This window comes from Tinamus guttatus, unplaced genomic scaffold (assembly GCF_059628265.1).
Source record: "Tinamus guttatus ecotype Peru unplaced genomic scaffold, ASM5962826v1 Tinamus_guttatus_pri_ptg000002l, whole genome shotgun sequence".
NCBI classification, from domain to species: Eukaryota; Metazoa; Chordata; class Aves; order Tinamiformes; family Tinamidae; genus Tinamus; species Tinamus guttatus.
Genome location: NW_028288536.1, coordinates 1,466,842 through 1,494,742, shown reverse-complemented (window position 1 = coordinate 1,494,742; position 27,901 = coordinate 1,466,842). Strand labels below are relative to the sequence as shown.

General features: G+C 40.7%; 2 protein-coding genes across 6 annotated transcripts in view; one reads left to right on the top strand and one right to left on the bottom strand.

Moving 5' to 3' along the window:
- Positions 1–24,953, top strand: part of EIF5B (eukaryotic translation initiation factor 5B) — a 33,101-nt gene extending 8,148 nt beyond the window's left edge. Inside the window, exons 2-24 of the mRNA XM_088520220.1 lie at positions 4,717–4,842; positions 4,928–5,012; positions 5,435–6,074; positions 6,536–6,756; positions 6,943–7,093; positions 8,568–8,663; positions 9,666–9,752; positions 11,282–11,365; positions 13,845–14,149; positions 14,782–14,889; positions 15,032–15,142; positions 16,208–16,275; positions 17,296–17,437; positions 18,977–19,108; positions 19,683–19,865; positions 20,001–20,162; positions 20,390–20,521; positions 21,665–21,796; positions 21,904–21,980; positions 22,076–22,240; positions 23,157–23,295; positions 23,502–23,663; positions 24,179–24,953. Coding sequence (XP_088376346.1) covers positions 4,717–4,842; positions 4,928–5,012; positions 5,435–6,074; positions 6,536–6,756; positions 6,943–7,093; positions 8,568–8,663; positions 9,666–9,752; positions 11,282–11,365; positions 13,845–14,149; positions 14,782–14,889; positions 15,032–15,142; positions 16,208–16,275; positions 17,296–17,437; positions 18,977–19,108; positions 19,683–19,865; positions 20,001–20,162; positions 20,390–20,521; positions 21,665–21,796; positions 21,904–21,980; positions 22,076–22,240; positions 23,157–23,295; positions 23,502–23,663; positions 24,179–24,286 — 3,616 coding nt within the window. The 3' untranslated portion in view covers positions 24,287–24,953. The remainder of the gene's footprint in view (positions 1–4,716; positions 4,843–4,927; positions 5,013–5,434; positions 6,075–6,535; positions 6,757–6,942; positions 7,094–8,567; positions 8,664–9,665; positions 9,753–11,281; positions 11,366–13,844; positions 14,150–14,781; positions 14,890–15,031; positions 15,143–16,207; positions 16,276–17,295; positions 17,438–18,976; positions 19,109–19,682; positions 19,866–20,000; positions 20,163–20,389; positions 20,522–21,664; positions 21,797–21,903; positions 21,981–22,075; positions 22,241–23,156; positions 23,296–23,501; positions 23,664–24,178) is intronic.
- A 1,908-nt stretch (positions 24,954–26,861) lies between these two features.
- REV1 (REV1 DNA directed polymerase) overlaps positions 26,862–27,901 on the bottom strand; it is a 55,470-nt gene continuing 54,430 nt past the window's right edge. For all 5 annotated transcript variants that reach the window (XM_088519409.1, XM_088540122.1, XM_010222657.2 and 2 more), the window contains one exon: positions 26,862–27,282. In XM_088519409.1, coding sequence (XP_088375535.1) covers positions 27,171–27,282 — 112 coding nt within the window. In that variant the 3' untranslated portion in view covers positions 26,862–27,170. The remainder of the gene's footprint in view (positions 27,283–27,901) is intronic.

Here is a 27,901-nt window from a genome sequence, read left to right as displayed (position 1 = left end):
GTAGGTTAATTTGCTTCCAGTATTTGTCATTGGTATGGAAGCCTCGTGACAAAAATCCCCTAGTGTTGAACATACCATATTCTTGAAATCACTCGTTTAAGCTCTTGGGGAACAAAGAGATGGTAGGTAATTAAAGTGAACTTAGAATTGTTCTGAAACACTTCTAGATTAGGACATTATTGCAGGTTTTCTCTTATGTCAGAGTTAAAAACTTCAAATCGCGAATCATAGCGTGATGACTTCTGGTGAGATGTACATTTATTAACTACTGTAAAAAAGGGTAAAATCTCAATCTTCCTGGCCTCTGCAAATATGTGACTTCCTAGTTGTATAGAAGCGGTAGAAACTCAATAACTTTGTAATTCAAGGCTTGCAGGTGAAATGGCAAAGAATCCGCTCTAAAGACTAGAGCAAGCCATCATGTATGAAAACCATGATGTAAGATTGAACGTTCTAAAATTTGTTTGTTTTAAGGTGAACTCTGATCTCATAATAGCTTCCACATGGCATTTCTAGGCGCTAACTGTTGCAGGCCATTGCATCAGAAAAGCAACTTGCTTCAAATCCATGCATGCTTCTTTGTTTTTATTTTATTTTTTAATGTGCCACAATTTTTTTTAATGGATATTGTAATACAGTGTTTTATTTTACCTGATGTTGAAGTTTAAACATTTCCTTTCTGTATTAGGAAGGTAACTGGTGGGAGGTGTGGTGTGTGGGTTTTTTTTTTTTTTTTTTTCCCTCCCCTCCAGGCTACATACCTATCAGTCAGGAGGGTTTTCTGCTTTTCTGACTCAATAGCTTGCAACTATTTTGGATCTTATAAATAGCAGAGCTGCTGGCCATCTTTTTTACTTCAGATTTAGCAGAGGTGGGTGAAGTTCTTCATCTTTTTCTAATGCAGTTTTAGACTTTACACTAAAAATGTTTCACTTCTTTTATAGTTTGGATTTGGGAATGTAGTTTTCCTTGCCAGTGTTTTGGTTTAACATGATTAATATCTAGATTGGCTTTTGGAGTGTGACTTTATGTTGTTAGCCTGATTTGGAGCTTTTAATTCCGTGAGGAATGTTGCTGAGTTGCCTTCGTTGTCTACTCCTTTCTTAAAAATCCCCAATTATGTATTTGGGATGGTCTAGGTATATTTGGTCCTGGTTTGGTATGGAGTGGTGATGCAAAGCGGGGGACTAAAACACTGTTTAATTAGTGGTCCATTGAATATCCAGGAATCTATTATCAGTTTGCTTCCTTGATCCCTGTGTAATGCAGGCTTTCAATAGGCTATGCAAACAAATTGTACTGGAATGCTTTTATGCAACCCAAACTCAAAAAGAAATAAAAACCCCTGTTCCAGATGACTGCTTAATATCCTTTCTAGATCAATATTTTTCAGGATAGATATCTGAATGTTTTGATGTGTTGCTTTTAAAATTCAGAGACATTTTGTGGGTATAGATTACTTTAATTCTATTTTAAATGGTAAAAGGCAGTGAAATTCTATAGGAGGAATGTGAAAAATATGCTTGGGGGGGGAGAGCAGCGGTTTCATTTTGAAGAGGAAAAATAATTTTTAGTGTGATGGTGATCTCTGCATGCTTGTTATAGATTGCTGATAACTCCTTTATAACTAGCCTGACTACTGCGGAATTTTGATCCGTATTCTTCCATAGGCATCCATGCCTAATATTGGTAACTGGTTAATGTTTTAGAAATTGCTTGTTTAAATGCTTTTTTTCTTTTATTTGCAAAGTGAAATCTTGTGCTTACTTGCTCCATAGAAATGCTGCCCTAGTAGTATCAGAACTAGGGCATGGATGAGCTCTCTTCGTTTTTAGCAGCAAAAATAGTGGCTTAAGGCAAAAGTGCATGAATAAGAGGTGGCTCAGGCTTCACTTCCGAAGCAAAGGTAGAGGAAAAGGGGGCAAACATGCCCTTCTCAGCAGGCGGGAGCTCTCTGCATTCAGCTTTGTGTTTTCCAGGCTTCCCAGAGCCTCCTGTGCCGTGAGAACATGGAGAAATCCTGGGGTCTGAATCAAATCACCAACTGGCCTCCCTTGAGTCAAAAACATGATGAGCTTAAACAACTGAAGTTAGGCTGGAGAGTCTGTATAGAAGGTCTTCCTGAGAAAGCGATTTGAGGACAAAATTGAAAGAGATTTGGGTATAATAATGATTTCAGGTCCTGTATTAGGCAGCCCAAGTTTACAGGGGAAATAAATGAGGGTTTGTAGGTGCATTGACCAGTGTAGGTAGGAAAGATTACATATTTAATCATTACATTAATAATTAATTACATATCCTGTTACATATTTAAATGCAGTGGTTTCCTTTTGGTATAAAAAAATCTCCGCAAAAGAGGGAGACTTCCCTCCTTTTTCTGCTTTGTGTTGTGTTCTGTGTAGTAGCATAAAACCCATGTGTTTTCTGCCTGAATGTATTTTCTACGGAGTTACAATGTGCAAAGACATCAGTCTAGAGTATCCATCTAAAATAAGAGGTGCTTAAGGGCTGGTGCCTCTAACCCCAATATAGCACTATGGTTAACACTGCAGCAGTGGGAGCAGTGTCATCAGCAGCAGTAGACCATGTATCTTGGCTTTGCAAACTGTCGTCTTGGTTTTGCCTTGATCTGCTCTGTAAGGGCCTGGGGCAGAGGGAAAGAAGCATGCAAGCATGCTCGAGAAACTGGTGGGCTGCACTTAATGCAGAAAAACCTGTAAGGCCCTAGATACCTAGCCATATGTGTAATGTGCTCAGCCTGATGCTAGGGCTCTAACTCTAGGTGTAAAGTCAAACTGCTTTTTGAAATGGCTTTTGAATCGCTAAATTACAAATTCAACTTCTTAAAGATGCAAATGGCCCGCCAAAAGTTGTTGTTCTCTCTGGGGGGAGGGCTTTGGTTTATAAGTCTTGCATTAATGATTTATAAGAGTTGCGCTTTGAGATGTGTATTATTTACCATATGGGACATACCAATACCACTAGGCTTCTTTAAGACACACAAGGGTGTTTATTTTTCTTTTTAGTTAAAAGTAAGTATCTCTAGAAAAGGTGCTATGTAGTGAGGTGTTGCATCATGTAGCCTTTTAATTTTCTTTTTTGATATCTTTGTGTAAAAGAACCTAAAATCTTAAAAACGAAGCATTAAACTTGGTTTTTAAACAATACTTGTGTAGTTGTTATAGATGGTCAGTATTTGGTGACTTGCTTGAATAAGCAAGTGGGGTGTCTTTTTTTGATTACTCCTAGATTTGTGAACTGGCAAGGCTGAAACTCCAGTATCTGAAAGATTTGTTGGTATTGTGTAGATTTTGGATTTGGAAAAAAAAAATGCACTTTTCTGACTTTCTGGTTGTAGCTTCAGATGGGACAACTTTTTTTCTTTGGTAGCGCAGATAGTGGTCATAACATAATGACATAGACTGAAACTGTGAGAGGAAGAACTGTGTTCTCGGCCCATGTAGCTGAGAGGGAGTTAGAAAAAGTATTGAGAGCATGTTGGTGAAAAGTGTGTGTGTGGTTTTGTTTTGTTTTTGAAACTACAAGTTGTGATAGAAATAGCGTGCTAATATTTGCGCATTTAATAGAGCACTAAGTTGCATGGAAGCTGTAAGTGTGCAGCAGGGAATAGCAGGAAAAAGAAACAACAACTTGCTTTGGGAGTGCAATAGCTTGGAAAAACTGTTCTGCGTAGAACACTTTGCTCAGTCCCATGGGTACAATTAGAGGGAAAAAAAAGCCTATTAAAATGCTGAACTAAAATAGTTGATAAAGAGTAGAAGAGAGCTGCTTTTGCTTTCTTACAGATGAAAGAGTGTACTGAGAAAGGAAAGGGAAATCAAAAGGAAAAAACTTGATAGGGATGAGATCTAACAAAAAGGGAAGCACGGATCAAATGCCTTGTGAAACTTCCTATGAGTTTGTTTAGGCCTGGGAGAAGTGACAAAAATGGTTGCTTGCAACTTTGTTATCGTTTCTCCTGATCCATTTTTTGAGAGTCTGGGGAGGGGTTAGGATGCTCTCTCCTGTCTGACTTCTGAGGAAGAATAATGAAAGTCTTCAGTCTGGTGACAGAGCACAAGCAACTGTAACTGTGAGTTGGGAACTGTGAAGAACTGTTGCTTACCTAATGTTATCTCTTACTTATCTACAAGAGCCATCAAGATACAGTAATTCCGTTCTTTTATGCAAAAAATGTTTAAAGGAGCAGATAAATGTTTTCAATAGAATTAGTTGGCTACTGAATTCCAACACTTTTTTTCCTATTCATGCTTCATTTTTACACTTTCCAGGGGAAGAGGGAGATTGCTTTTCCACTAGTGGTGCTTTTTATGGTTTGAATGGCTAAACAATTGTCTTCTAGTGGTAAAGGAAAATACTGAAGTCATAATTATGTTCTTAAAAGCTTAATCAAATCTCCCATATAGAACTTAAAGAACTGAATTTAAATTGCAAGAATTGAATGTATGTGTGTTTTCTTTTTTTTTTTTTTTTTTTTCTTGGAGAGGTGAAACCTAAAATGTATGTGAAATACTTTTGGTATACTGGGAGGAATAAGATAAGTGTGTAATGATTTGTTAAACATCTCTTGTCCATGCATTTCTTACATCTTCAGGTTGATCTTAGATTTTGAAACTTTTGTTTTGTGCAGGTGGCTTCTACTTATGTCACTTAATTTGAACTGTTTATAACCCTGCATTCTCTTTCGTATTTTAGTGCAAAAGATGATATTGATATTGATGCCCTTGCTGCTGAGATAGAAGGTGCAGGAGCTGCAAAGGAGCCAGAGCCTCAGAAATCTAAAGGCAAAAAGAAAAAAGAAAAGAAAAAACAGGATTTTGAGTAAATATTTTTGATATCTTTGTAATTTTATTCCATTGTACGCAAGCTCAGTTACTTAAGTCCTATAACTTCTTTCTTCTTTTAGTGAAGATGATATCCTGAAAGAACTGGAAGAGCTATCCTTAGAGACACAAGGAGGGAAAGCTGACAAAGAACCTTCTACAGGAAAGGTGAACAATATAAGGGATGTGGGTATGTAGTAAGAAATAATTGGGCTACCATTCGCAACTGTCCCAATAAAATTCTCTTGCTATAGCGTAGTTGGAGCTCATAAGTGAAACTTAGCAGTTTGTATGTTATTTTATTTGTATCTGGTCATGCTTTCATGCTAAATGCCAACTATGAAAGATTTTGCCAGAAGCCATGTCTGCATGTAAATGATTATCCAAAACCATGCAGAAAAGGCTTTAATTGTGGGCTTTGTAGAAATATAATAAAAAAGGAGTATGGTATATAAAACCCATGTGTTTTATGTACTGCTTTTCAAACTTTGCCTTAAATAAGGGAAGGTTTTCTCGAGCTCTGAATGCAGTGTCTCAGAACACACACCATATCATTCTTCATGACTGATTATATGATTGTTTATTTCTAGGCTGAAAATGACAGTGAAGAAATCAGCTTATCAAAACAAGACAAAAAGAGGAAAGGAAAGAGTAAAAAGGCCAGTATTGAAAATGACTATGACAGTGAGGAAGGAGAAGAAAAAGATAGAAAATCTAGAAAAAATCAGAAAGCGAAACAAGAAATGCTTTCTGGCAGTGATGATGATGATCATGAGGTGCTGCTTAAGAAAAATAAAGGGAAAACTCAGAAGTCAAATAAAAAACAGGACCTGTCAGAAGATGATGAGACTAACATTAAAAAAAGTAAAGAGCGAGTCAGGGCAGTGTCTTCGGGGGACAGTGGTGATGAATCAGATGAGGTCTCCCAGCCTAGAAAAGGACAAAAGAAAACCCAAAAAGCAAAACCCACTCCTGCTGCTGAAAGTGGGGATGAGGAAGAAGAACCTTCATTCAAAGTAAAAACAGTAGCCCAGAAGAAGGCAGAAAAAAAGGAGCGTGAAAGGAAGAAACGTGAGGAGGAAAAAGCTAAACTGAGGAAACAGAAAGAGAAGGAAGAATCAGAAGCTGGTAAAGAACCAGCAAAACTGAAGGAAGCTCCAAAGAAGGCTGAAGAGAAGGCTTCCTCTGAAGCCCTCGTGGGCAAGGGAGAGACTCCTGCAACAGCAGAAGGTTGGTAACAAAGTTTCCAATACTCTTCATTTTTTTTAATAAGGAGACCAAAATGTTGGCTGGCAATGAGGATGACTGCTGCTTTCCTGTAAACCACATACACTAGACATTTGGTAACCTTTTCATTCTTCTTGCATTGGCTAACGTGACCATTTTTCCTTGGCCTGTAGTTTCTCAGGCATGTGGGGGACAGAAAAGCCAGATGGTGAATTCTCATTGCAGCATATGCTTACAGTTCTCTAATCCAAGAGTAATTTTTTTTCACTCCACAGTTATTCCTAGACACCTGTTGCATAAAGATCTCAGGCCCTGCTTTGTATTTTAAGAATTTTTTTTCATTCTGAATTGCTTATAGATTAGTTTCCTATATTTGATGTTTTATATAGTAGTAGAAACATTCGCTGTGTTTGGAGTCCCTAAAATTTCTGGCATCTTTGAATGTGTGTGTTTTGCATCTGCAGCTGATGACAATGAGGGGGACAAAAAGAAAAAAGACAAGAAGAAAAAGAAAGGTGAGGAAAAAGAAAAAGAGAAAGAGAAGAAAAAGGGTCCTAGTAAAGCTACAGTCAAAGCTATGCAAGAAGCCTTGGCAAAAATGAAGGAGGAGGAGGAAAGGGCAAAAAGAGAGGAAGAAGAACGCATAAGACGCCTGGAGGAACTAGAAGCTAAACGCAAAGAGGAGGTATAACTATATTTTATTCTGCAGATTGAATGAAGGAGATGTTGATTTTGACCTCTGTCCTTGTTGGCTCAGCTGCCAGTTTATTACTTGATATGTTTCTTGTCGATAGAATATGTACTTTTGACAGCTTTTGTTCTGAAAAGCACGTTCTCTACATGCTTTCTTTGGTAACCTTTTTTTTTCTAGGAAAGGCTAGAACAAGAGAGGAAAGAAAGAAAGAAGCAGAAAGAAAAAGAGAGGAAAGAACGTTTGAAGAAGGAGGGAAAACTTTTAACTAAAGCTCAAAGAGAAGCCAGAGCCAGAGCAGAGGCTACTCTTAAACTCCTCCAAGCTCAGGGTAATGAAAAGAGTATTTCATTCACCTTACTCATCGCTTTTAGATTTTGCTATCTGGGGGTAGGAGGATGAGTACTGAGTAATTCCATGTGTAAATGTGTCAAGGAAGGCAGAGTGGCGCTGTTTTTGTTAGTAGTTCTAAATGTGTGTGTATCTTCATTTTATATACTGAATATCTAACTTGTTAACAATACATTCCTATTACAGATTTAAGTTAGTTAAATCAGTCTTTTCACTTCTTGCACGCAAAGGCCAAGAAGAGCAGATTTCAGACCTGGGAAGGCTGGAGATCTCCATCCCCTTGAACTAATTTGTGTGGTCACTTGAGCAAGATCATTACTTTGTCTCAAGTTGGCTAGTCCATAGGAACTACTTATCTTTGTGCATTTGCCCTGGGAAAAGAGTACAGAAGCTGTCCTACTTTTCAGTCAAATACTTGCTTTTTTCTTTTCTTACCATTGCAGTGAAATAAATGTGTGCAAGTGCTACCCTGTAGCTGTTACACTGTAAACCCACATTCTGGTAACTTTTTGTGTGGCTAAGGGAAGAAGTTAATTCCAGAGGTTGAATATTCTTATGTTTATATTCGGAGGGAACCCCTGTCTCAATTTGCTGAAGTGGGGTAGGGGAAAAAAAGAAAGGATTTCTGTAGCTAGCACAATGTTTGGAACTCCCAAAGCCCTAAACTTAGGCTCTTAGTTCTCTGCAATTGCTGTTGCATTTTAGAGTCCTACTTTAATGCTGCCATAATTCAATTTCTGTCCATCTCAGTAAATTGCCCAAAGGAATTTTGAGTGTTTCAGAAAGTACTGGAATAATTAAATGATGAATTTGTTGTTTCGCTAAACTACTTCTTGATTGAATCTCTTGCAATATATCCATGTTATTTTTCTGGGGAGGTGAAAATGAAGGTGGTGACTTCAAGTTGTTGTTGTTTTAGTACCTAAACCAAGTCTATATAGTTTTAAAAATACAGCCTTTTATAGCAAAAGGCAAAACGTTATCTGCTAACTAAGCTTTTAAGAGGAGATCTCTTATCTGCTTCTAAATGTCTGTGATTAGGTCAATTGTCAGACTGTTTTTAAAGTGAATTCTAACATAGAGGAATTTCAGTTGACACGTGCTTGGTAAGCTTGAGGGGTGTGTGTGTGTGTGTGTGTGTGTGTGTTCATGAAAGCATATTTAAGTAGTATTGGGAATTTTCAAACCTGCAGTTCTATGGTTTGACATTTTCCGTGATAAGATTACTTGAGAAGTGCATTTACATGGACAGTCAGAGAACAGGTAGAACTGTTTAGCATCACTCAACTCTTGTAACTTTTAAAAAATTGGGCTAAGGTTTTTGCTAGCTAGAAAATGCATTGAGCCTACTTGCCACTCTTTCTACTCTTTCACCTTGCAAGCCTGGAAAATGTCTTGTTTGTCCAAATTTTGTTTAGCAAGTAATCACCTGGATTTTTCCCTGATTTTTGCAGGTGTTGAAGTGCCATCCAAAGACTCTGTGCCAAAAAAGAGGCCTATATATGAAGATAAAAAGAAAAAGAAGCAGCAGCAGCAGGAAAATAAAGAAGGTATAGTTTACATATGGAGATACTCAACAAATTAGTCGCAGTTCAGGAGAAATTGGTAGAATAAATCAACTGATCCTAAACTGATCGCATGTCAGAGTGCCTGCAAGTTCTGTCTCCCCATCTCTACCAATGCAAGTGCTCATGTATTAAGATCACAGAGATGTTTTGAAGGCTGCTTGGTGTTTAATCCTTTGTTTTACAGTGTACTTGACCATTACGTTTTTTCTAGTCTAGTTTGTTTTTAGAATTTGTAAAATGTAGCAGTATTAGGAATGTGAGGATGCATGTTTTTTGTGCTTATGTAAAGTAAGTACAATAAAGTGTAAATAACAATGACTTGTTATTAAATCTAAGCTGATACCCCTGGATGAAAGGGGGTTGGTGTCGTTTTTGTTTTTTAAGTTGGAGAAAGCTGTTTTGCTTGTGCCCTATCGAGAGAATAGTTTTCAGTTTCCAGGACCACAAGGAACTTTTTAGTTGAAAACAAACAAAACAAAAACCCAACACCCTTAAGCTAAAACTTAAATCAGAACTAAAGACTTAAACTTTGTTTTTTTTCATACTAGTTAGGCATAGTTTGAATTGATTGAGTGTGTCAGTATTTTTTTGACTCTTGTATTTCATGGTTTTCTTGTGATAGAGTGGCTTTTTCACCAAGACCTTAATTGGTTTAAAAAATAATTACTTGAATCAGTATTTCAGCTCTTTTGGGGAAGAAAAAAAAAAACAAAACCCACAGAATATTGTGTTCAGAAGTAATGGCAATTCTTTTGGACATTGATGGACTTCGTCTATTTAAAGCGTGGTGTCTATTTGAGAAATAGTTTTCTTCCAAGAAGTTAACTGTGTTTTAGATCAGTAGGTGGTTGTTTGGTTAATTTTGGTTAGTTTCCTTGTACCAGTACAACTTAAAAATAGCTGTATAACTTCACATCCAATTTCTAACTAGGTGAGTTTCAGTTGAGAGAATGTAGGAGTTAATTTGCTTTCTTGCAATTTCAGAAACTGTGGAGGCAACTTCCCCAGCTGAAGATGCTGTAGAACTAGAAACACCAATAAAAGAAGAGACTCCTCTTCCAGTAGAACCAGGTCAGTAGTAACATTGTTCAACTTCGAGCATATGGGAAGGCTGTTGTGTGGTGGTATGGAGTGGCAAATAACTTTTTTTTGATACCCTGTATCTTATTGAATGGGGCTGAGTGGCTGTCCTTAGTCAAGGTAATGCTACTTTTCCTGCTTGAGGAACTGATGGAATTTCATGGCATAAAAAGGCACAAAGCTTCAGGATGAGAAACTGTAAATGCCCCATATTCTGAGTATACTCTAGTCTTCAATTAGTTCAGGCAGCTGTGGCATGTAAGAACATTCAGTGTCTTATGATCAGCTCCCTTCACTTCTCATTTGCTTTTTAGAAGTCTATTTTGTTAACTGCCAGATGTGGCACATTCTCCCTGCCCCTTTTGGTACCTGTGCTGCAATCTTCAGTGATGTTTTTCTGTATTTAGTGGGTTTTGCACTCACAAGTGCTGAATGCAGTGAATATTGACTGGCTTGTGAAAATAAGACTTTTCAGCCTGGTGTGTGACCCTTGCTTTCCTAATTATCTGTGAACAGCACTTGTGTTGGCAAAATAGCATCCTGGACTTCTGCTTCCTTAGCCAGGACAATCCTTTTCAGTTTTTCCCTTTTATTCTTAAGTTAGACAAGTACTGACAAGGCTTCCAGCTGAATATGCCAAAATATTCATATGTTGAATATATATGTCACTTCTAGTTGGCTTCTTTCTTGAAAGAATGATTCTGTTGCCATGAAAGAGAAGGGCTGTCTGGCAGAATGCTAGTTCTGATTTAGTCTTCTAGCAGTCTGGTATTTATTCCTCCTGTTGGTTTCAAATAGCTGAAATTTCATGACTTGCCATGTACTGCACCACATATGCTGTTTAATGCCTCTTTTGGAGAAGACTGAAAGTTTGTTTTTTCAATTCATCTCTTAATAGCTGCAGTCTCTTCAGATGTCTGAGTTCGGAGGGAATTAATATTTCAGTGCTTCTGGAATTCAGAGTGCCATATAATTGTGTTAAGGCACATGTAGTCTTAATGCTTAACTGCTTTCCTCCTAACTGAAATTAATACTGCAAACAAACTCTCTTACTGGTTCTCTGTTTGTTATGCATGACTAGCTGTTAACTGGGCAGCTCCTTTCAAGGCATGTGTTTTTTGTAGAAATTTCTGATGTTTATTGAGCAGATGCCTGTCAGATATGCACACAGGAACTGGATCTATAGTAGTTTAGTTATGTCTTCCAAAAATAAGTTTTGCTAGGCATACTAGAGTTAGAAGACTTTGTGGAGAGAAGTGAAGGTTATTTTTTAAGTATGCAGCATTAGTGAAGACTGCTCTGACATTTTGGATTTTTTTTTTTTCCCCTCCCCCTTCCCTGCTTATCTGTCAGGATTTTTTTTTATTTGAGAAGTTGGAGAGTTAAGTTAGATTTATGGTACGAGCAAGCTTAAAAGTTGCAGTTGTGGGTAAGCCAAAGGATGGGGATTTCTAAAAGATTTGTATGTTGCAGGGCTGTTTCCTTTTTACTTAATTTAATTTCGGATTTTGCAGTTTCAGAAGAAAAGGAAGAAGAAGAAGAAACAGAAGATGCAGGTTTGGATGACTGGGAAGCTATGGTTAGTGATGAAGACGAGGAGAAAGGTGAGCATGTAAATACCAATGATTAATAGATCTTTTGAACTGAGTCATTGCTGGAGAAAATACTATAATTCTTCCGCTTTGCTAAGTTGAATGAGTGATGAAGCAAGTGTGGTAGAAAGGGATATATGCACCTCATCTTCTTAAAGGAAAAACTTTCAGAAACTCTCCTGTTTGGTAAACAGGAGATCCTGGGTTCGTATCCCAGCGGTGTCTCCATTTTGGATTAGGAACTGGCTGGATGGCAGGGCCCAGAGAGTGGTGATCAGCGGTGCAGAGTCTAGTTGGAGGCCTGTAGCTAGCGGGGTCCCCCAGGGGTCAGTCCTTGGTCCAGTCCTGTTCAATTTATTCATCAATGACCTGGATGAAGGCACAGAGTGCTCCCTCAGCAAGTTTGCTGATGACACGAAACTGGGAGGAGTAGCCAATACCCCAGAGGGCTGCGCTGCCATCCAGAGGGACCTGGACAGACTGGACAACTGGGCGGTGAAAAACCTCATGCAATTCAACAAGGCCAAGTGCAAGGTTCTGCACCTGGGAAGGAATAACCCCAGACACCAGTACAGGCTGGGGACCGACCTTCTGGAGAGCAGCTCTGTGGAGAAAGACCTGGGTGTCATGGTGGATGATAAGTTGACCATGAGGCAGCAGTGTGCCCTTGTGGCCAAGAAGGCCAATGGGATCCTGGGGTGCATTAAGAAGAGCATCTCCAGCAGGTCGAGGGAGGTGATCCTGCCCCTCTACTCAGGCCTGGTGAGGCCATATCTGGAGTATTGTGTCCAGTTCTGGGCTCCACAGTACAAGAGGGATGTGGAGCTGCTGGAGAGAGTCCAGCGCAGGGCTACAAGGATGATCAGGGGCCTGGAACATCTGCCCTATGAGGAGAGGCTGAGGGAGCTGGGCCTGTTCAGCCTGGAGAAGAGAAGGCTGAGAGGGGATCTAATCAGTGTATATGAATACCTCAAAGGAGGGAGTGCAGAGGACGGTGATGGTCTCTTTTCAGTGGTGGCCACTGATAGGACTAGAGGAAATGGCCGGAAACTGAAACACCAAAAATTCCATAGGAACTTAAGGAAAAATTTCTTAACAGTGAGGGTGCCAGAGCCCTGGAACAGGCTGCCCAGAGAGGTTGTGGAGTCTCCTTCTCTGGAGATCTTCAAAACCCGCTTGGATGCAGTCCTGTTCCACGTGCTCTAGGTGTCCCTGCGTGTGCAGGGGGGTTGGACTAGATGATCTCTAGAGGTCCCTTCCAACCCTAAGCATTCTATGATTCTATGATTCTAATGAAAAGGATTCTTTAGAATTGTACTTACCAGATAAACTAAGTCACTTGGAGTTTTATTGTTGTTTGTTTGATTTACAGCAGTAAAAATCCTCTCTAGAAATGTTTAAACCACTACTAGGATTTTGGGGAATCCCAAGAGTTAGAGCTTGGCAAGCACGTGGGGGTAGCTTCTCGGATAAGTTCTGGTGGTAGAGGGAGCAGTGCTGCTGTTAATCTCCCTGAATGGGAGTTGGTTACTGTATTTAGTCCTTCCATGATTTAGCTTAATTATTTCTAAAGATCAGAAACTAGTTTTGATGTATTCTGGCCTGCTCAACCCCACCTTTAGTACCTGTGCTTTCAAGTTTGCTCCTCTGTATATGTATATGTCCTGCAGAGGAGGGTATTCCTGCAATGCTGGCTTGTTCTACCTTGGCTAGTAAGGACTGCTCATGTTCCTGAAAATCCATTTTAGTCTGTTGCTACCAGTGTCACATCCCACAGACTGATCAGATGTGAATGAGCAGCCAATGCACTGCAGAAAAGAACCTCCTTGGGGTTTAGACTTAGTGTATTGCTAAGCTGATAGACTTCCAGTGTAGCAGGGGAAGATAACTAAGAGCAGCATGCGTCCTGGCAACTCCTCAGGTTATGTTTAGTGTAAATGTACTTGCAAAAAATACTACTTTTAATTATTTTTGTTTACTGAATAATTATTCTGGAAGATATAAGTCTTTTCTAACCTGTTAAAAAAAACCTAAAGATAAGGCTTTTAAAGATACAGGAGTAACTGTAAGAATCAGAAATTTGGATTCTTTTTATCTTTAAATGTGCTTTCATGATCCGCAATTCACTGAATGCATATTGTGACTTTGTAGTGTTATTTCTATGCTGAAGTGTGTTAGTGAATTCATTCCATTATAAAGTGCACGGGATTTTAAAGGACACCTTTTTACTTTTCTGATTATATGAAAATGGCCGATCCTATCCCTGTTCCTTTCCTCTCCCAGTCTTGCTCTGCCTGCACAGATTTTAAACACTTAAGTTGGCAGGTCTAGCCATGAAACACTTGATATAGAAATCTGAAAAATACGGGAACCTGATCACATTTCTCAATCTTATATAATAGCCTTTTTTTGTTTGTTTTGTTGCCCCCTCCTGACAAATCTGAATACAATTAAAAAAATTACTTCAGGTTTTATTTATTTTCTTTCCTAGAAAGCAAACCTGTCCACATAGAAGTCAAAGAACAAAATGAACTGGATGAGGAGGAGGATGAGGAGGAAGAAGATGAGGAGGAGGAAGAAGAGGAGAGTGAAGAATCCGAAGAAGGAGAAAGTGAAGGGAGCGACGATGAGGATGAAAAGACCTCAGATGAGAGAGAGGCAGATTCCCAAGCTATTGGAAAACAGTCTATGGAGAAGAAGCCTAGCAAAGAGATTAGCTCCGATTCCGAGTACGACTCTGACGATGACCGCACTAAGGAGGAGCGTGCCTACGATAAAGCCAAACGGAGAATTGAGGTACTAGGAGTTGGCTTTATGGGGCCAATACTCTTGCACTGTATAATATATTATATATATTACATTATATTTTATATATATATATAAAATAATATATTTCAACCTTCACTGTTCAGAGAAAGTCTCATTAAATCTGTCAAAATGGTAGCCGTGTCATGACTAGTATTTAGACAGGTCCATAAAATGGTCTTATCTTATTTACTGCCCTGCCCTTTTTTCTCCCCTCTCTGAATCCAAAGTATCTTGCTTTAGAGGCCTTCATTGCAGATAGAATATTTAAGTGTTGCTTCTGCCAAAAAAGTACCCTTTAACTCTTTATAGATATTTCAGTTTTAAAAATACATAATTCCTTTTTGTGGTTGTAAACTTTCTCTTTTCTGTACTAAGATGCTGTTCAAAATGCACCGTTAAAAGTACATGTTAGTGTATGTAATAACTTAGCCTACTAATGAACTGTATTTAGGTTTTTCTTGCCTGTGTTGTTTTTTTTTTTTGTTTTTTTTTTTTTTTGTCAATTACCTTTGCTTGATTCACCTTGAAAACTGAAGTCCCCAAATTAACTCTGTTTTGCATGTGTAATCGGCTTGAGAGGTCAAGAGCTTTACTTTCAATATTAAAATTTATTTCTGTAGAAGCGTCGAGCTGAAAACAGCAAGAATATGAACACTGAGAAGCTCAGAGCACCAGTTATCTGTGTCCTGGGGCATGTCGACACAGGCAAGACGAAAATTTTAGATAAGGTAAGATGCAGATATGTTTTTGTCCATGCTTATGCAGTTTTTACTGAAAATAGTGTCATCTGGTATGACTATAAATAGCCTCTTGTGTGCAAGTATTTTTGTTATCTTTGAATTCAGCTCTTTATGCTCTCTCTGTCTCTAGCTTCGACATACCCATGTCCAGGACAGTGAGGCTGGTGGTATCACACAGCAGATCGGGGCAACTAACGTTCCCCTTGAAGCTATTAATGAGCAAACAAAGATGGTGAAAAATGTAAGTTTTATAGCACTTTAAATACTGCTTTTTAAAAATATATTTAATTGATACTTAGGCCTTGTAAGATTTGTGCTGGCAATGGTAGATGCCTTCCCCCGCCTTATCTCCAATATTGGAGTTAATTTGTGGATGGGTGCTTTATTTATTTAACTCTTATCTCTTTTCTCACTCCTGCCTAAAGAGGAGGTTCATCTTTTTTATTTTAATATATGTAGCTGATGCTGGTTTCAATTGATGCATTGCTGTTTCTTCAGCAAAAACACACACCTGCTCTTTACCCCGTTTTGGACAGTATACTAATGGACCGCTTATTTCTCAGTACTTTAGTTTATCATCTTAACTTTAGCTGGGGGAACTGAAATTGAGTCTATTTGAATTTTATTGTGATACAGAAATAACTATTTTGTGTTGCTTCTTTTAGATACTCTATCTGCTTGCAATAAGTGTCCAAAAACCTTAGCAGTGCTGGTTGTTTTCAAGGGACAGGAATATTACTCATAACTTAAGAATTTTGTAATTACAAAACTAGTCAGTCAACTGCAGAGGAAATGTTTAATGAGGGAGGTTTGCCCAGAACATTGGCTGTTACTGAGTGTAATGAGGAGGTTGCAGCAACAGCCATCTTAAAACCTGTACAGAGAGCTGCCTCTCAGTTCTGTAGTGCATTTCTTAAGATTTTATTCAATTACTTAAAACTGCAAGATCATTTGAGGGGAGTAAATGTTCAAGACAAGTATGATAACTCTCACTGCACTGAACTGTGTATGTGGGTGTGTGGGTTTTTTTGTTTGTTTGTTTTTCCTCTCGATGGGCTCCCTCATCTTACAGATGCTCTTAGTTAAGCATATGGCAACCTGAAATCCAGTGAATTGTGCTGCATCACGTTAGTATTTTGTATTGAAATGAGCTTTGCCTAATTTGACTGACAGAAGGTGCTAGACCTGCTTAAAATATGTGTCTGGATCTTTGAAGTGAGTGCTGTCGCTAAAACCCTGAGCTCTGAAGGGTTTTTTTTTTCCATTGTGTAATCTTTCCAAGATGGCTAATATTTGGAAATGTTAGTTTGACAGAGAGAACATAAAAATTCCAGGAATGCTGATCATTGACACTCCAGGACATGAGTCTTTCAGGTAATGTTCACTCTTTCAATACTCTCTTCTTCAGAAATGATGTTTAAAGTGTCTACATGCATTCTAACAAAGTATTAGGTATTTGCCTAATCCACTGTGTTTCTTCTCACTTAATAAAATCAAAAGTAGAGGTGTAAATGTCTTCATGACAACTGAACCATGAATATTAGAGGAAAAGGAAACCACGTAAATAACTTCTAAGTAGTGTGAAAGTAAAGACAGTCAGAAAACTGGTTGGAAAAGAAAATGTGAGCATCTCAGAAGTCACTATAAATGCACTGGTTTAAAAAATTAAAGCTTCTATTGTAGCCTTCAGTCTACAGTGTCCCAGTTAAGGTCATGGAGTTCTTAAGGCTACAGATTTTTGAATAGCAAAAATCACCTGCTTCCTGTGCTGTCTGAAACATCGACAACATGCAAGCAAGTTACTAGATCAACTTCTCAGTTTAAACCATAATATGTGTGGGTATTTACCCAGGTAGTTCTGGTGGAATACCTGAACAGAAGTGTTAAGTTGTCTTTGATGCGACTTTCTTAAAACATAACACTGTTTTAAAAATTCAAAATGCCAAGTCGTAGGGCACCTGTTAATGTGCTGTGAGTTTCTTGCCACCTTATCACGGATAACTCTTCATTGGCTAGCCAGCTTTTGTTGTGTTCTGCATGTGTCTGGTGATCTTGAAGTGCTGAAGTAACCGAATAGTAGTTTCTCATTCAAATTTGGTACCCCCTCTTTCATTGAAATATTCTTAGAACAAATCAGAATGTATCCTGGATGGTAAAAAACATACAACAACAGGAAAACTATTTGGAGAACAGTAGCATTCTCTTATTTTTACCTACAAGAACTCAAATGTTCTGTTAAATGGAATGTAAACTTGATATGATTTGGGTATTTTATTGGTATGTAGTTTTCTAATAACCACTTGATCTGTTTTTACTTTTTGTTGGTCAAAACAAGTTTAACATTTTTTTTTCTTAATGTTCTATTGCTAAATAACAATTTTCCTAATGCCACAGCAATCTAAGAAATCGAGGAAGCTCGCTTTGCGATATTGCCATTCTTGTAGTTGACATCATGCATGGTTTGGAGCCACAGACAATTGAATCGATAAACCTGCTGAAATCCAAGAAATGCCCCTTTATAGTAGCTCTCAACAAGGTAAGATAATTTTTCAGACCTCTCTAACAGCATGTTTAGCATTTGTCAGCTTTGTTTTTTCCACAAACTCGAATTATTTTGAAGCTGCTGTTCTTGGATTCTTTCTGATGCCTTTCTGACACCTCTGCCCAATAATTTTATGGCTTATGAGAGTTTCGCAGATCTTTCTTCAATTCTCCCTGATAACTTTGTCTTGTCTTATTCCTATGATTTGAGTCTATGGTTCACACTTCTATAAGCTATATCTTTTTTTTTTTTTTTTTTTTTTTTTTTTTCTCTCTCCTCAGAGCTATTTAGATGGATTTGTGTGAAACTATGTTTTCGGTTCATAAAATTGAAAGACAAGCTTCATTTAAAACACCTACTTTAGATAGTGATACTTGTGGGTTCATGAATGGAAGCTAGGCTGGTGTTTAGGCTTATGTCACAGTAATACAGTTGCTTTTGATCACAGAAGTATTTCAGTCTTTGGAGTATTAGAGAGTAGAACTATATATTCTTCAGTCTTGGTGCTTATGCATGAGATACTGTTGTTGCAGAGCTGTTTGTTTTGTCATGACTTACATGAATTCTATTAAGGAAACTATTTGTGTCCAGTGACTCTGGGTGTTGCCTAATGTACTGGTAAGAGGCTATTCACAAGTAGTGGGTAGTGACTTTCAAAAATGAAGTAAGTATTAAGGCTGAAGGTGCTGGAACAGATAAAATTATTATCTTGTTACTGAAAATATCTGCTTTTTAAAAAGCTATTGGATAGAAAGCTGTTTAGGCTTACAGTGACCCAAAGATTAAATTGCCAAAAGTTTTTGCTTTTCATGTTAGTTCTGTCACATGTCTAGGTCTTCATCTGTCTTTTAAATATATGATCTTGAGCTACACAGCAAATGTTGTGATGTTTAACTTGTGTTAATTTAGATATGTGTATATTGCAGTATAGTGAAGCTTGAGAATATTGTGAAAGGTTGCTAACTAGGAATTTGAATTAAGCAAATGTAGATTCTTGGACTAAGTCTGACCTGCTTTGAAAACTTACTCAGTGATTTCTCTCTAAAGTATGTAGTCGTGTGTGTGTTAAACACCACTTTGTGTTCTCGGTTGCAGCATAAGAAAGGTTCCAGTTCTTACCAGCAAGCTTCAGAAGATCTTTAAAAATAGTGGTGTCACTTTTCAGGTGGAAAAAAAAAAGAAAAAGAAAGCCCCTTGTGGAATTATGAATTAATCTTTCTTCTAAACTTGCTTCATCTTACATGTACATAAATGTACATAAAATGCTTCCAACTGAATTCACATTAATACAGTTTGAATTTTTAAAAGCTTAAAGTTATGTTGCTCAAAAAACACTGTCCAACATTGTTATCCAATGTTGTATGTATGTGGCTAGGAAAATACTGCAGTTAAAGCAAATAGAGATTTAACTCCTGGGTAGAGCAAAAGGATAGAATAGCTCTTTCTGGTTAAGTGTTTCTTGCAAATAAGTGTTGTAAACCTAAAGATGCCCTTCAGCAAGTATAAAAGATGACATATTATTGTATTTTCAAGATTGATAGGTTATATGACTGGAAAAAAAGTCCAGATACAGATGTAGCTGTCACTTTAAAGAAGCAGAAAAAGAATACAAAAGATGAATTTGAGGAACGTGCAAAAGCTATCATAGTGGAATTTGCAAAACAGGTAAGTGGGAATCTTCAAGCTTGTCTGTTCACAAAAGCATTCATGAAGGCAATTTGGACACCTGCTTTACAAACACCCTGCAGGATCAAAGGAACTTTGGCAAACTTTTTTTTTTTTTTTTTTTTTTTTTTTTTTTAAACTGCGGTATTCTTTGGAATGCTAGTTTGGGGAAAAGTACCAGCTAAATGCTGTGTGTGGTCATGGAGTCACAATAACAGATCAAGTTTTCTGTCCCTGTTCTTTTCCTCTTTGGGAAGTGCCAGAGAGGAGCCCATCCGTCTCTTTCCTTTAGACACTGGCAGGACATGAAACACATCAGCTCAGGGAACTTCTGGCCATTGTTGTATGTCACCAACAGAAGTCAAATGTAACTTTGTAGATTTATCCTGTAGCGCTCCCAGGTGTGGGTAGAGACTGCATGTTCCGTAGTATGTTGTTGGTAACATAGGATTTTTTTTTTTTTTTTTAAATTGGAATTTCTAAAATGCAATCGTAATTGGCTGGGACTCAACATACTGATTTATTTATTTATTTTTTTATTCCCTCCCCCTGGAACTATCGCTCCTGATTCTAGGGCTTGAACGCTGCCTTGTTTTATGAGAATAAGGATCCCCGCACTTTTGTCTCTCTTGTACCTACCTCTGCTCACACAGGGGATGGCATGGGAAGCCTCATAGCTCTGCTTGTAGAACTGACGCAAACCATGCTGACCAAGAGGCTGGCTGAGTGTCAGGAGCTGAGAGCTCAAGTCATGGAGGTAACTCAGCAGCCGCGCTCTGAAATTCGCTTAGAAGCCTCACCCCCGCCACCTCCCTGGCTAAGGAGGTGCCTATAAAGTGATGAAAGGAGTAACTTTTTTTTTTTTTTTTTTTTTTTTCCCCGCTTCGTTTAGGTTAAAGCACTGCCTGGTATGGGCACGACCATAGATGTTATTTTGATTAACGGTCGCTTGAAAGAAGGAGACACCATTATAGTTCCTGGGGTAGAAGGCCCTATTGTGACTCAGATCAGAGGTCTTCTCTTGCCTCCTCCCATGAAGGAGCTGCGAGTTAAGGTATGGAAACTGGGTGGCATATTGACATTAAGGCAAAATCGGAACCAAAAGCCTCATGTTGTGATGATAAAACTGAAAATATAATGGGCAGGTGTAGTAGCACTATTTAAAGGTGGGCAGATGGGAGCTGCTGGGCTGTGCCATCGAGGTCTGTGCCATGCTGGCCAGGGGCAGATTTAACCACTCTGTTCTGCGTGAGCACTTAGCTGGTGTTGTCTTCTTTACAGAATCAGTATGAAAAGCACAAAGAGGTGGTTGCTGCCCAAGGTGTGAAGATTCTCGGGAAAGACTTGGAGAAAACACTGGCTGGTTTGCCATTGCTTGTGGCTTATAAAGAGGATGAAGTCCCAGTCCTCAAGGTGAGGTGCTCTTTAGTGCGTAAAACTCTCGTCAGCTCTGTGAGGATGATTATCATGCTCAGTTCAAGTGTCTTATTTCAGTATTAAAGTTCATTCAAATGGTGAGAGTTCACTATGCAAATAACTTATTTAGCTTTTAAAAACTGTTAAAATAACAGATTGTAGCTCTGTGTCCATACGAAATGTTAGTGTGGTGACACTTGTGGTATCTCGATTCTTAGCACATTCTTGACATCTTGTCTGCATATGGAGAATGCAGTTTTATTATTTGTTGATTACTGATTTGATATTAGCAGCAACTGATACATTTTAAGTTAATATATGTCAGTGGAGTTTTTCAAACCATCAGAATTGGAAAAGCTAATTGCACAGCTCTTCCTGTGACATTTCTTTTATGACTTACCCTATCAGAATGACATAAAAAATGCAGCTGCCTTAAACCAAAATTCAGGCAAGATGCTCCTGTTTGCCCAAGTCAAAATGTTAATTTAAAAAGAGAGAAGTCCTTGTGAACATTCTTGAGTCGGTGTTAGTTCAGTTTAAGCAGGCAGCACTGGGTTGTCTAATTGCCTTTTACTCTGAAGGAAGATTAATCTTTCAAGTCCACCAAGTAGAGGCTTGCCTGGGTGCATGTGTATGCAGTACAGTAGCAGCAGGCATTTGTGTGTGTAATAAAGGTGAGCATTGGTTCAGCTGTCAGAAGAAAAGGAGGAGTGTTTGGGTTAAGAGGCATGAGCTGAGCTGGGTCTTTAACTGCCCTGTGAGCAGCAGGGTGGCCCTGTTGCTCTCATGCCCGTGTTGCAGCACGACGGGCGCTGACCGCCTGCAGCCGAGGCTTTGGGTGTCTGCACCGCGGTCAGTCCTCCTCCCTGCCAACGCCTGCCTGGGCTGCAGGACAGCTTGTGGTCTGCAGAGAAACATTACTGACTTCAGGAGGAGCATCTGCTTCGTGTTAGGTGATGGCCCCCTTGCAAAGTGCTCGGCTGGTTCGGGCTCAGCAGAGGCTTTTCTGGTGTCTGAAATTAGCAGCAGTGCGTTGCAAGCGGCATGGCCCTACTGCAGCCTCCACTCATGAACAGAGCAGTGCTGTGCTTCACTGGGGCATCACAGCAGTAGAACTAAGGTTTGCTTTCTCTTCTGCAGGATGAACTAATACACGAACTGAAGCAAACACTGAATGCAATCAAATTAGAAGAGAAAGGTGTTTATGTCCAGGCTTCTACCTTAGGCTCTTTAGAAGCTCTACTTGAATTTCTTAAAACATCAGAAGTGCCAGTAAGTACCTTATGCTGTATCTAGTGCTGATGTTCTTGCTTTTGGTTTATAGCTGTTTCCTCTTAGAATAATGAACACCTGATTTGTGTGGCTTTCTTTCTCAACAGTATGCAGGGATTAACATAGGTCCTGTCCATAAAAAAGATGTTATGAAAGCATCAGTTATGCTGGAGCATGACCCTCAGTAAGTAACTTTGTTGGTAAATGCATAGTAGACTCCCTTCTTAGGCTGCCTCTTAATGGTCTGTCTGATGGACTGTTTGGCTCTCTTACATGCAGATATGCAGTAATTCTGGCCTTTGACGTAAGGATTGAGCGTGATGCCCAGGAAATGGCTGATAGCTTAGGAGTTCGGATTTTTAGTGCTGAAATAATTTATCACTTATTTGATGCCTTCACAAAATACAGACAAGACTACAAAAAGCAGAAACAAGAGGAGTTCAAGTAAGTATGAGTCATCTTCATTTGGATGCTTTCCAAATTACCTCTTAATTGTTTTATTTCTAAATGAAATTGCATTTTACTTTGTTTCCATGTTTTTATTTAGCATGCAGTTCTGATGGGAAGGAAGGAAAGGAAGAAGAGCATAGGACAAGAAATTTGTAACTGCCAGGAATTGTGTAGTTCTACTTTAGTTATTGCCAGCTGGGGTTAAGTTTATTAGGATGAGAGTTGTGGAAAAACCCTATAGTGTTTTGAACTATCACATAATGTAGAACCTTCTTATTAAGATTTGCTGTGAGCTTAGTTTCTTATCCCTCTTTTGACAGATGGGTTAGTCTTGTGATGTTAGGAAAATAACACTGAAAGTGTTTGGGTTCTGTTCCCTATTTGTGTGCTGCCAGTGCACAGGGCTTAATTCTGACTGCAGAAATATCAATCTGCTGTCATTAAGGACTTGCAGGGATCCAAGACTGAGTTGACGGAAGCTGTGTTACCAGTTGGTCCTGAGAAAAGTTTTTTCCTCATCCCAAATTGAGTTAGTTTTGTTTTTTTAATCCTAGCTACGCAATGTTGAGTGGAGGCACTGACATGGGCTCTGGCAACAGTGCTTCTATTCCCATGCTGGTCTCAGAGTCTAGTTGTGCTTTAATTACTGCTCCTTTGATTTTGGTCTTAGTTGGCTGCCCAAGCCCTTCATCAACATAAAATTCGTGCCAGCCCTGCTCAATTATTATTCCCTGTAGCTCATAAAGATCAAGTATCAATGAGAGTTAACAAGGTTGAGAGGGTTTTCCTGCCCCATTTTTCCCAAGTGACACTGCTGGGATAAATGCCCCAGAGGAGCGTGAGGGAAGGTAGAACCAGCGATGCTGCTGCCCTGGCTGTCTCCACATGCCTCCTCTGTGTCTCCCCCCAGGCACATAGCAGTGTTCCCCTGCAAGATGAAAATCCTCCCGCAGTTCATTTTCAACTCGCGAGATCCGATAGTGATGGGTGTCGTCGTGGAGGCGGGCCAGGTGAAGCAGGGCACCCCCATGTGCGTGCCCAGCAAAAACGTGAGTGCGAGCGCTGCCTGCGGCTCTTCCCGTGGGTGCGCTGGGCTGCCGGAGCCACCGGCACGCGGGGCTCGTGGCGGGGTTTGTGCTGCTGCTTCCTGCCCTGCCCTACAAACGGGTTGGCCTGTGTGAACGGGGGGAGCGAAGGGAAGGGAGCGCGCGTGGGTTTGGCTTATGTGCATTGCAGCTTCTTCCTTGTGTTACAGTTCGTTGAAATTGGAATAGTTACAAGTATTGAAATCAACCACAAGCCAGTGGATGTTGCCAAGAAAGGCCAAGAAGTGTGTGTGAAAATAGAGCCCATTCCTGGTGAGTCGCCCAAGATGTACGGCCGACACTTTGAAGCAACGGATATCCTCGTCAGTAAGGTAAGGGCCATGCCCATTCTGCGAGGGGCTTGTGTGGGATGGGGTCATTGTGTGAAGCCTGAAAACACAGATAATGACAGATGCTGGTGACTGGGTAAATGGCCAATTGGCTTCTTGCCTGCCTGCTGACGTAGCCAGCACTCAGGGCATCGTGGTGGTTCTCCCTGGTGTTTCAGCCTGTGTCGCCCCGCTGGAGGGGGATGGAGCCACTTTACTGGGGCTTGTGAGGGGCTGTTGAGGTGCTGGGTGTGGGGGGAGCAGGAGGGGGCCCTTCCTAACTCGAGCTCCCGCATCCCTGCCAAGGGGGCATCAGGGAGGGCCTGCGCTGCTGCAGTCACCCCTGGCCAGCGGGGTGAGGGCAAAGGAGCGGGAAGGAAAGGGCTGCAAGATGCGTGGTGCAGACGAGCGGGGGCTGACCTTTCCCCTCTTTACTGGAACTGGCTACCTTAGCTCACCGAAAACTGCCCCGCTTGGTGCCTGCGGGTGCCCTCACGGCTCTGCCCCGTGTCTTGCAGATCAGTCGCCAGTCCATCGACGCGCTGAAGGACTGGTTCCGGGACGAGATGCAGAAGTCCGACTGGCAGCTTATTGTGGAGCTGAAGAAAGTGTTTGAGATCATCTAGATAACTTTTTACAACAATGGGAAGGCAGGAATAAACTCCCTATTCCTGTTCTAAAAGTCACCAACAAAGTCCTATATTAAAGACAGTGTTGGATTTATGTTTAAGAGGAAAATATGTGGATAAAATGTTTTCCATGAGAAACCAAGAAATTTACACTGGTTTGACAGTGGTCAATTTACATGTTCCCACAGTTCCAATGTGCCTGTTCACCTCTCCCACTGCCCTTCCTACTACTGGCTGCTGTTTTAAAGTTTGCCCTTCCTTCTCTGACTCCTTCCTTCCACCTCTTCCTCCCTCCAAAAGAAAATAAATTGAATTTTTATTACAGAACTGAAGCTCTTTCACTTTTATACTGATTAAATCAGTACTGCAGTATTTGATTAACCAAGCTTCTGCAGACTTTGTGATTCTTGGGACATTTTTGATGTAAGAAGTACTTCTTTATTTATGCATACCTCTTCCCTTGAACTCTCTTTTCCAACATTCTTCTGCTTTGTGCCTCTAGAAATTTTTTTAAATAGAGAATTAGGCAATTGGATATTTCTGTATTTGCTTCGTGTGAAACAATGATGTAAAGCATAGTTGGCCGCCTTTTATTGCTTGTACAGTTCATGGAAGTCGACCTGTAATCATTATAATGCAGAGCAAATAAAGGAGATGGTCGGAGTAGCCCAGTTGTTTCATAGTTTGTTTCAGAAGCTGCAGTGTCACCTCAGGGGTTGCTGCCCACCTGGGGCTGCACCAGTGTGAAAGGCGTTGGGCTAATGGTGGCTGTGACAACCAAAACTCAGTCAAATTCTAGTGTTTTCCTACCTTTCCTTCCCTTGGGGACCCAGCTGGATCTGTCTTTAAGTAGGGGTAATTTGAAACTTGTGTCTTGAAGAGCCAAACAACTGCTTTTGAAAAGCACAGTCTGAACTAAAACATAATGATTTTTCATGTAGTTGAAACTTTTCACATTTAAAATACTTATAAAAAATAACCTCTAATAAGCATTTGGAACTGATCAGGCTTTGTATTGTGCAGATATTTTTGTTCAAAAAAAAAAAAACCCCTTGCATTGATCTGGATTGTACAGCTTCTCTCACAATTGCTTTGTGACTGTAGCCTCTTTTGGCAATGGAGTTTAAATTTACCAAGAATGGTGTTAGACTTAAAACATACACTTGAAAAGGACCTTTTCACTATGGTTTGTGTGTGGTACAAATTCACATCACTGGGCCTGTCAGTGACTTTAGACTATAATGATCTTGAGTGTCAAAGTGAGGAGACTGCACTAAATTGTTACAATTTATTTTTGCAAACTATGCAATTGTGAAAGCTACACTAATAAAAGGAGTTCTTAAGTTAAGAACAGAGATATCAACTCATGTGGTTGTACTGTATTGTTTTGCTAAGGAGGGAAGGGTGCTCTGGCTGAGGTAAACAGGCCTGGAAGCCTCTTTGCAGCTGCTGTGCAGCAGCTTTCCCAGCCGCCTTGCAGGAAGGTTCCAAGAAAGAAGGGGATAAAAGAGCAGAGCGCTGGAAGCAGCGGGTGGTGAAGCAGCAGTCCTGCTGCATAGCCTCCACCTGCCCTTTCCTGGGTTTGTCCCCTTGCTGGACATCCCGAGGGTCCCTCTGCCCCAGGCTGCAGCGGGGCGGTGCTGCCAGAAGGGCCGGCAGCCCCTGCTCCTGCAGGTGGTACCAGGGGCCACTATGGGAGGGGGTCGCTCCTGTTGGCCACGCGGGAAGCACTGAGCAACCCTGGGGCACCGCTGTGTCCATGGACAGCCCTGGCGCCTATGGAGCTGCGGTGCGTGAGCCCGGCTACCAGGCAGCCACCTGCCCTGCTCTCCCCTCTATGCCATGTGCGAGGCCCCTCATCAATCCCTGCTAGCCCCTTCCCAAGCACCTGCTGCTCCAGGCTGAGCAGCCTGCAGCTTCGCCCTGTCCTTTGGGAGCTCTTCTCCACTCCTCCGCCTCAAGAGCAATGCCCGTTTCGATCAAGACTGGAGTAGCAATCGCCCAACCACCGCTCTGCCTCTGAAACCAGCAGCTCCCACACGCAACAATTTCAGCAAGGACCTCTCCTCCATGGGAGCTGCGAGCGGGCTAGTGTCCAGCCATACACACAAGCCAAGCACTCCCAAAAGTAGTAGTCAAAGTGCCATGGAAGACCAAAGCTGTAATGGATGGAAACTCAGGCAAATTAATGCAAATAACATGATCTGTAAAAATGTTTTGAAGGTTTGTTTTCTTCTAGGAGCTCTGGGCTCTGTGGGCCTCTCTCTCTCCACAGCTCCCTTGAGAGCCCTGGGCCCGGCTGGCACAGGGCTGGGATCACCGGGAGCAATTCCACCGGGCACGGCTGCTGTTGCAGGAGTAAGAACAAGACAGAGTGAGGCAAGGCCCCCTTGGCTCAAGGCAGGGAGAGAGAAGCGAGCGCAGGCAGAAGAACACAGAGCAGCAGCTCCTGCAACCGTCGAGACAGCGGCATCGTGCGGAACCGAGTAAAGGAGTCCAAGCTAGAGCTTTAATGAACGGGGTCAGCTATATTCAAACTGAAGCATGACAAAATAGAATGAGTACAAAAATATACATACAGTTCTTTATTAAACAACTGTAAACACTTCACTGTAAAAATCCATAAAACTTTATAAACAAACATTTTGTAAATAGATTCTATACTACAATAAAAGAATTTTAACACAATTATTTACATGCAATACTGACAAATTTGGCACTTTCTGAAAAGAAATGTACAAAACACTTTGTTGTTGAAAAAGAAATCTGAAATTATAAAAACTCAGGGCTTTACTATCATGCACTTTGCAAATACCTCACAAGCACTTATGGCACAGCTAGCAGAGAGCTCCAGGCTCTCACCAAGCTCCTCACTACAAGTTCAGATAACTTTCAATGTGCTTCCGTAAGTTTGTTGTAAAACTACCTGAACATTGTCAAGAATGAAGTCGAATGCCATATTCCAAACTGATTCTACTGACGATTGCATTAACCTGCAGGGATAGAGGAAGAAGAGGGAAAACAAAAGTTACTATTACAGAAACAGCTCTGACAGTAAGTTCCAACTCCTGTATCGGAAAAGGAGATCGCAGCATCTCACTATAACTGTGACTTGGTTTGTTTGTGGTAATGATGCCTCGGATCCCTCCCTCGCCCAGGGACGCCCACACTGCATCTGCTCCCCCAGCTCTCAGAGCTGGGTAACACGTGTGAACAGCAGGTTCGGGGGCCCTGTGTCGTGTCCTGCTGCAGCGAACTAGACCCTGTGTCCCACTGACATGGGAGAGCTCTGAGTTACCCTCTACCATTCACGCCAGCTCGGAGTTACCCTCTATCCTTCTGCTGCTCCCAGTGGCCAGTGAAAGGTTCAGGCCCAAGGAAGCTCCCCCAGGAGAACGGAGGGCACCGACACACGTTTTTGGCTAACCCAATGCCACTTTCACACAGCTAACAGCACAAGGCCTGACTCCTGCCCTGCATCCTGCCCTCGCAACAAGGATCGGCAGGGCCCCGCTGTCCTCGCTGCAGTCACTTGGACAGAGGTCAGAATTAGACAGGGCTTTTCCTGGGCAGAGCAGCAGGCATCCGCCATGCGCCAGCCAACAAGACTTT